Source organism: Dreissena polymorpha, chromosome 7 (assembly GCF_020536995.1).
Source record: "Dreissena polymorpha isolate Duluth1 chromosome 7, UMN_Dpol_1.0, whole genome shotgun sequence".
Lineage (NCBI taxonomy): Eukaryota > Metazoa > Mollusca > Bivalvia > Myida > Dreissenidae > Dreissena > Dreissena polymorpha.
The window spans coordinates 27561472-27571012 of NC_068361.1; the positions used below are offsets into that span (position 1 = coordinate 27561472).

The window sequence follows — 9541 nt, forward strand, 5'->3', positions numbered from 1 at the left end:
TTCATGTTGTTGTGTAATCTTCCGTTCAGCAAATTCTTTTAGTTTTTTAATTTTCTGTTCATATTCCCGTTTCAAACTGTGGCATTTCTCTTCTTCAACATTAATGCTTTTTTTAGTTTGGAAATTGTCATATCTTTTTCTTTCAGCTGCTCATCAAACTGAATCTCTTTGTGTCTGTGCACCTCTTCTCGTTTTCGAATAGATTCTTCTAACTCTTTAATACGCTCCAATTTTTCACCATAATCGCGCTGTAACCCTTCAAAGTTTTCATGTTCTAAAGGATAACTCTTTGCATTTTCTGGAACATAAACGGTTATCTATGCATCGCCTTACCGTGTAACTCAGATTAATATTACTAAAATGTTTCTGTAGAAGCAAAATGCATTGTCAAACAATCTTTTTATAACAGTTCAAACGACTAACTGCGTTGGAACAAAACTGCACACCTTTTGTTGAAAAATAAACCCCTAAAGAATTATTCAATTTAACATTGTAGACTGCGTTATATGAGAAAATATTCATTTCTCTTACCTTTTTCATCTGGTATTTTCTCTTCATTTTTCTCATCTCGCATTCCTTTATCAGCAACGCCCGCCACCTTCTGACGTGTGATTGTTTGTCGTATGCAATGAAATTATTATAATTTAGTTATTTAATTTAAATCCAACCCTAATTATACTCGTCATTTTTACTATGCATACATAGTTGTGTTTTTATAATAGAATTAATATTCATTTCAGAATGCGTGCATTGAATAACATATGTATAAGAAATTATGTCACCCCATCAACTATAACAAATTTTTGTGGTTGAAAATCTAGAAACAAAACACCGTGTTAGTAAAAAAAATTAATCAAAGCAAATTCAAATAAGTTTGCTAAAATCTTCGTACCTCCTCGGTGATTTCAATTACCTCTTCACTCCCATCGCATTCAATTTTAAGTTTTCCAATATGTTGATCTTCCTTGATTAGTTTATCAATCTTGAAGTTGCGAACAAATTCATATTGATAAATATGATTTTCATGTCTAAATCTAACGTTTTTATCTTTAAATGAATTAATATTTTTCTCCATTCCCTGAAGTGCAACGAATAAATGCTTATAATGCTTTTTATGTTCTAACTCATCTAAATATTGTATTTGCTGCCGTAAAACTTGTTTATGTTCATTACATTTAAGTGCCGTTTCATCAAGTACGTCTGTATTTTGTTTGTGTAAGTTATCACTTTCTTTTTCTGCTTTTATCATCAACATTTTCAGTTGCTGGACTAATGCTTCGTGAAATTCATGTATGTCTTTTGCATAGTTTGATCTACATGTATCATTTATTTGTCTGTTTTCGTCTATTTCGGCCATAATGTGGTCCATTTCTTGGTCCAATACTTGCAATGTAGAAACACTCTTATTCGCGTGTTCTTCGTCGTGCTGGACATTGTTTAAATCAACCACCGTCTCCAAACAAGAAAAGTGATTTGAAAAAACACAACGACCACAAATACATACATAATGTTTCTCGCAATAAAACGACTGGTTTTCATCAGTGTGATCTTTACACTTTTGCTTGTGAATATCAACATTAACATCGACCGGTGATTCTAATCCTGTATAAGCTGATTTTTCAGTTTGTAAATTCGACATTATACATGAATTATAAGCTCTTTCGATGAGAAAAATTGTGTGAACTGAAATTCGCTATTGCGTTAGTGTATCAGATATCATACAGTCAATAAAGTCCTTACACAACGATTGTAGATAACTCATTCAACTATAGATAAAATATGCGAGCACTTGTTAAAGACGAACGATGTTTTATCAACAAATTGATATCATTAAAATAGAACATTCACAATTTAAACTTTTCTGTCGACCTGGCGTATTGGTAACGATAATAAACGATGTGTTTACGTGGTAAAAATATAGTATCTGACACAACGTACTATAAAAATCTGCACAAAGTTTCGCAGCAATATATCAACAATATTTCAAACACATTTAACTCAGAGTTATAGTGACGATTTATTTTGGTTTCAGCTATTTATATACATTGATTACGCCTTATTCAGTAAATATTAAGCCCTTAACTAAATATTAGAAAATACGGTGATAAATTAAAACGATTCGTTATACACTGCTAACTGTTGAAAATTCAGTGCTTTGCAGCAAGTAATCAATATTGTAACATAGTACACTACAATTATTAAATGATTTAAATAAATTAGTGCATAGTATACGTACTATGAGAACGGATAGTGATGGCTTAGAAAAGTTCATACAATAATTATCCGATGTATAATATTGGCTCTCATGTTTCTGAAACAAACAAACAAGTTTCCGCGCATATACACATTTACACAATTATATTAAATACTTGAAACGATGTGTTTACCGAAGCAGAGACTAACCCAAAAGAGAAACCACCTTCTGCAAGGGGCAAAACAAAGGTCGGTGTTTTTCAGTGTCAATCTAATGCTTTTTTTCTTTTCAGATAAAAATTTCTTTCATTTTCAGATCGTTTGATTAGTGACTTAGAATGACCGACTTTTTTCATTCTACTCCTTGTATTGCCCTTGACACGTGTTCTTTGGTCTAAATTGTTTCTCTTTCATTTTACCAGTCTCTACCAAAAAGACCGTATCTAGAATATTGAATATTGATTTGAATAGTGATGTTGCAAATTTTTATCACTAATGAAGAGTTTTTGTTTTGTTTTATTCAGACTGTGATCTTCATTCCTCAACATTTCAATCTCTGTTTCATAGTCGGTGGCTTTGCTTTATGTGTAGCAGATTGCGTTCAACACACTTATAGGTAGTCCAGCAACTGTCTTCTCTACAAACGAGCACATTGTTGAGGTGACACGTTATACTTCTTTCTATTTTATTGGAATCGTTAGAAGGCTGAGCAACAATATACAGAAAGTGGCTGCAGAAAATTACAAGCGCTTTTTGTTGTCAGACTAAAGTGGCTAACGTCCCACAGCATGGGCATAATGCCAACATTCCTGTGAGATTTTGCAACAGGACGGTCAAGTAGGTGTTCATAAATCCAAAAACTTCCATGTGTGTTGTATCTTTAATTTAATCAATCCTTACATATTCTAAAATCTTAAGATGAGTACAACATCACGATTGATAGTTCTGATATGTACCTTAGCGGTCACTTAGAGCGTGACGTGTTCTGGTAACTGGAAACAGGTATTGTATTCAAGTCCAGCAGATACTGACAATTGCAACCTAGTCAAGCACCACATAACCCTTCGTTACACTAACCCCATCAAGCAGCAGAACCGTCGGATCCCCCCCAGCAATGTTCGTGGAGGTGCGCCAACCTGTAAATGAGTTGCTGAAGTGGTGTGCTATATCCTTGAGAGTAATTCCCTTTACCAATCCAACAGTACATAGGCCCGAAATGAAGACAACTCTCTTAGCTTTTGTTTTGATTTTCATATGCCTAATTCTAGGCCCAAAAAAGGTGCATACACGCCTCCACGTTTCGCCTAATTTGAGGTTCCAATTACTTTCCAAAGACTTTCCAATGATCTGATTATTAGCAAGTCGAGCTGGTGAAAGAGGTTAAGGTAAAAACTGCGTTTTCATAGGGTAACCTAGGTTTTTACAAATTGCAACCCTATGTAATTTGGTCTTGAAATGCAATTGCATCATTCCAACGTTGTATATACAACAGTTTGAGCTATCTTCTCTAATATGAATGCCTTATTTTTAAAGATGACATCTTGGTGTGTTCAGATGCCATTGAAAACAAACATATGGAGCGGCTAACTACTTTGTATCAGAAACTCGAAACTCATGGTGTCAATTTAAATAGTTCGAAGTGCCAGTATTTCAAAAAGTCAGTAACTGTAACATATCTGATGCAAATACATGTAATTACAAAACAATGTATTGCCACAGACCTCAGAACACTTCTTCAATTTCTATATGGCCGATTCCGCTAATGTTACTCGGTGCGCTCATTTCTTGGTACTGCAGGATTTTATCGGCATTTGGTCAAAGATTGACCTAAAATTGCAAAACTTATAAAATCTTTTATTAAAGACCATGGTCTATCAAAAAGGGCGAGAAATTTCCTGTTTCGTGGATTTGGGATCAATAAAAACAAGGCGCTTTTAATACAGTGAAGTCAAATTTGAACTCTCCCTATATTCTTGCTTTTTCTGACTACTATAAACCCTTAATACTGTATACGGATGCTTCTGTCACTTGGTGAGGGGCTGTACTTTTTCAGCAACAGGGAGAATAATGTTAGCGCAATCCGTTGACTCAGTCTCAGTGAGCTTTAACTATGCTGCAAACAATTGTAAGTTCCTTGCGATGAAATGGGTGAGAACGGACAAATCGCATGACTTTTGTATGCTACCATTTCATGGTTACAACTGACACCTACCGTTTATCTTATGTCATTTCAACTGCAAATTTTGATTCTACTGGTCCTCTTTAGGTCGCCAATGAACAATTTTGACAAATTCAAGTCCATGTTCAAATCGCAGTAATGTCCATCCAAAAAAACTAGTTCACCAGTTCAAATCTTAGAAAAACCTTGTTACCATTCTAGAGGCCAGATTTATTTAACTTGTTTGTTTAAACATATTTATTCTATAATGTATTACAGAATATTGAAAGATGACTTAAGAGGAGATTTTCCAAGCAAAATGAAACTTGTACAGGTGTGAACATGCGGAAATTTCTTTTTTTTCTGATTGTGTTTAATGTGACACCCAAACAATGATAGGTTGTTAAATTGTTGATTAGCAGATTAAAACAGGAAGTCAAACATGGGGAAAATTAGTAATCTATTATAATTTAAAATAATTTGTGTATGGCTATGTAAAATTCTAAAACTTTCAATCGTTGTTACTGAAAATTGTAAATCAACTCATGTTGTTTCTTTTCATTTTGATTAGCTCAAGTCTTCTTGGGTTAAACTAAAATATGTAAATGACGATTAACGGATTATTCTCAAGTAATGCCTGTTGTAAGATTGGTGGTATTCTTCTATTAAAAGTAGGGATGCAAGAGGTTACAAAAAACATTAACCGATTAACCGAAAAACCTGTAGTAGAAAATTTGTTTAGGTTTACGTTAAACATGTCATACCGCTCGTACATGTACCCTATAGAAACGAAAGTAATCGCTTGCGTTGATAACATATCAGTTTCTTAATACAAAAATATAATAACATTTATTTAAATATTTTTGTACATGTATGCTTTATTTTGAATTTACTTTTCCTGCGTTAAAGCATACACGTTAAAAGTCATAAGAACTACATAATGTTAATGTTCACGTGCCATTTATTAATCTTTCGTTGGGCGGCTTATATTACGTCCGGGTCGTATCGCTCGCAATAATGTTGTGTTTCTATGTTCATTTTGTTTTAATTTCTTAATTTAAAATTACCTTAATATAAAAATATTTTAAGATATTTGTTAAACTAGTGCAATACTATCTCACAGTTAAAAAAATCAGCAAACATACATGTAAATGCAGAACATGCACAAAAAAACAGTGTCCATTTGGTCAAGAAAATGACTTTTTCCACTAGCTTAGTGGCTGATGCGGTTGCGAACCTTGGTAACAAGTTTTCGAGAACACTCGCTCCGATGGCACAGGTGTCGATGGTACAGACAAAAGATTCTGGGCCACATGCGCAATTATTGGGAAACGTTTATTTTCGAACCGGTCGCCATCAGGTTGACAATTCCCGCGTATTCTTGTTAACGTACCGTACGGCGCAACTTTTAAGCAATTGCATCAATACTAAATTTAATGATGTTATTTTCTAAAAATAATTATAATTGTTAAATTGGTATTTATTAATTTAATGATTTTTAAAACTTGCTTTTTTAGATAAAACTTGCTTAAGACGGTAGTGGTTGCGTCGGTGGTGGCATAAATATCTGATAATACTATTAATTTCTGATAAAACAAATACGACGACAACTCGACAAATTTTTAACTACGAATGCTTTTCTTGTTAACATTGTTATTTATAAACATTTTCTTTTCGAGTGCAATCAGTGTTTGATATTTCTTAACTAAATATCAAAATAAGTCGTTCAATGTTTTAACTGATTTTATCGCGAGTGAGATAAACATGTTAATCACGTCTTCGCTTATTGTCCCCACTCCTCGCTACATGTAGTTAAATTTTTTCCAGTAAAAAAAAATATAGCACCATTTATCAAAACATACACACTGTTGTTACCACAAAGGTACTGATTTATTGCGTGCGGCATGTTGTTATAACTAGTCGTCAGCGCAAGTTGTCAGCATGTTGCACGAAAAACTTAAAATCGTACGAATTATTCCATGAAAAAAAGCATCATCATGCTTTTTCAGGTTAACCTTTTCTCGAAAATGAAACCGGTTAACTGGTTGTTCCGGTAGGTTAACCTTTGCATCCCTAATTAAAAGATATATTGATTTCATCCGAAAACTTCTTTTAAGATAATAAAGATAAAAAATATATACTGTCAAATTCCCATTTGTGTTGCCCTGAAGTTGGTGTGAACGTACATTTTGAGAACTTCCCCTACTCTACGTTTGATGTACAGAGAGTGCTCAAGAAAGCTGTGGAGATTTCACGGTTATTAGCACATATTAAGTGTGCTGGGCCCTGTTAAAAAAATTTAACTATGAAAATGTACCTCGAACCTTACTTAAGTTTTTATCAAATAGGCATATATGATGAGAATATTCTTAAAATCTAAGGCACATGAAATATTAAATAGAAATTAATAGTAAAAGCAAACTTTTCCAATTATAGATGTCGGTGTCCAGCAATTATACAAAAATTGCATCTTTACTTAAATTTTTGGTAACAGTTTTTAAAAGATAGCTCTGTTTAGTATGTAAGAAGTGTTGCATCAAACATTAAATTATGGCTGGTCGTTCTATTATGCAAATTTAAGATTTCACGCTGAATCTTAACTTAAAATATTAACCAATTAAAATTCTCATTATATTTTAAATTCGAGTTGTGCATTCTTTTTGGTAAATATACAGTTAGACTAAGTTTGAAACTAAAGTATATTCAGTCATGGGGCCTTAAATTTTAACATATTTAAACATTTATCAGTTGAGAAAAAAAACATCTTGAACAGTAATCAGCATTATTAATACAAAAAAGTGTTGTCGAACATAGGTTTAAGGGAAAATTCTGATAAAAATCGAAGTATTATCAGGAGTCTTGAAGTGAAACAACTTTCATCAAGCAAAGCCCTGAGACAATTTGAGATCACTTCTTCATTACCACCCTTTTTCAGATGATGGAAGGCAATAATTGCAGTCAAATTAGTGTGCCAATTATGAGAGCATCCTTTGTATTATGTTTGCTGAGAATGTGTTGTTTGACTGTAATTCCTTTAACAGACTTGAAAAATAAGTTGCATTGCCTTATTGCCTCATTCATTGAAATACTGAAACAAATGTATATGTTTGCAATTATTAAAATGAACATACTCGTTTGTGTATTGTAACCAAAAGCTGGTAATCTTCGCTTTACATGAACAGTTTCAATATAATGGCAATTAAAACCATAGTGTAAAATAAACATAGTTGACAGCCTGTTCCGTTATTAACACTTCGTAGACATTCATATGGAATTCTTAAAAATGAAAAGTCACAAATTTCATCCTTTTTTTGTTTTGTTTAAAATAGTTGTTTTTTTTAACCCTACTCCAGTTTTGATTTACACACATGTTCAATGTTATCAAAGAACTTTTCACTATATTGGTGCAATAATACTTCATTAAAAGTGACAAACAATTGAGGAGAATTAAAATGTGTATAACAAAAATGTTGCATTGTAAACGTCAATGCTGTGATGTATGATGTATTGTTACATGTATTATGTAATTTTCGTAAATATATAAATGTATGTTTCAAAACTGGACTTCAGCAAAATTTAATGTGAAACATTAATTTCATTACAGTCATTATAATATAAATTTCATGTGTGAATAGTGTCCTGTAACATATTCATTCTCAATTTTATTTGTGAACGCTTTTCACATGATAAATAACAACAGTTTGTAAGCGAGACAGTCCTTTATCTATTAAACCTGATTCAAGTACGACTACTCCAGTAGTACTTGATTTTGTATTCATGCATGATAGAAATGTTGAGTTGTTGCCCTTAACATTTGAGCTTCCCATTTCTCGCTGCCATAATAAAATTGTATTTAATTATTTAGTCAAATTACAATAGTCAAATTAAAGTTATATATATATATTTGTACAATTATTATACATTATTTAAACTGAATCCTTCGTCACATTTAACTTATTGCGCAATTGAAACCAACAATGTTATAAATTGAACATGTTTAGTGTATAATAAACCAGGTTACATAGATTAACAGAAAACTTTTTGATAGTTATTATATACTATATTTTTTAAGTGTTACGGTTTATGTACATGTTGCATTCATTTTGTTCCCTTGACGATAACTACTTAGTATAAAATTTCTTGTAATATTGTACTAGAGAGCCCTTCTGATAAGCTGTAATGCGCAGTTGGCATGTAACTACTGGTTAAAAGATAGCAGGTACGATTTCCAGCCCGTCCTAAAAACTCGTGTGGAGATTGCATGGTCCTGCAATTATTTCTATATCTATTATCCCGTAACATTCTCAAATTGGACAGTTGTCAGTTGTTGGAATACAATGTGCATTTAGTACTGGTTCACTACCTTTACCCAGGAAAGGTAACTACAATTTGAGGACTAAAATACTGTTTATTAAATCTGAAAATCATAATGAAAGGCTATTGCCAAGCAATAAAAGTCCCCTGCCTCTCCATATTGCCATCTGTCCAGGTTTCAAGTTTCGTCAAAAAATATGAAGAACTTTAAAAGTTATCGCAGGATCCACCATTTTCAGCATATTTAGTCAATGTGTTGCCATAGCAACCAGAATTCTAGACGTAGGATCAAACTGAAATGACGTGCATAATCCACATATAACTATCTGTCCATGTCTCAAGTTTCGTGAAAACATATTAAGAACGTTTAAAGTTCTCGCAGGATCCAGAAAAGTGTGACAGACTGACGCAGAGCGCAAACCATATAGTCCCCGGTTGGGGACTAATAAACAATCTTAACATCATTCATAGTTGTTATTTTCGGGCACATGGATGTAATGTTTATTTTCATTTTGCAGAACTTCACTTATGCAGGGTAATTTTGATAAACTTTGGTCAGGCAAAATCGCATATTCAGGTTGCAATTTATATGGTATATAGTTTGTATCTGATTAATATTTCAGTATCAGAAAGAAACTTTCGTGTCCAATCGTGGTCATGTTTTAGAATTCAATGAAGGAAAATTTATACAGTGTAAATTATGTTCATGATTGCTTCATACAGGTGTCTTAGAATAAACCATCCTATTCTCAGAAATCAAGTGTGAAAAACCAAACCAGTCAAAGATTTCCTGGTAGAATTTTTTTATCATGTGCTTTTCAGCGGGATACATTTTAATGAAAAACCAAAATTTGATTTCACTGAAAAATCTTATTA

The 9541-nt window shown here is 32.8% G+C and overlaps 1 protein-coding gene across 1 annotated transcript; it reads right to left on the minus strand.

Annotated features, from left to right (window-relative positions):
• Positions 1-2: 2 nt before the first annotated feature.
• LOC127838864 (uncharacterized) lies at positions 3-1752 on the minus strand. Its single transcript, XM_052366884.1, has 3 exons — positions 893-1752; positions 532-601; positions 3-298 (listed from the first exon to the last, which is right to left on the minus strand). The coding sequence occupies exons 1-3, from the start codon at positions 1637-1639 to the stop codon at positions 72-74; spliced, it is 1044 nt and encodes a 347-aa protein (XP_052222844.1). The 5' UTR covers positions 1640-1752; the 3' UTR covers positions 3-71.
• Positions 1753-9541: the final 7789 nt, after the last annotated feature.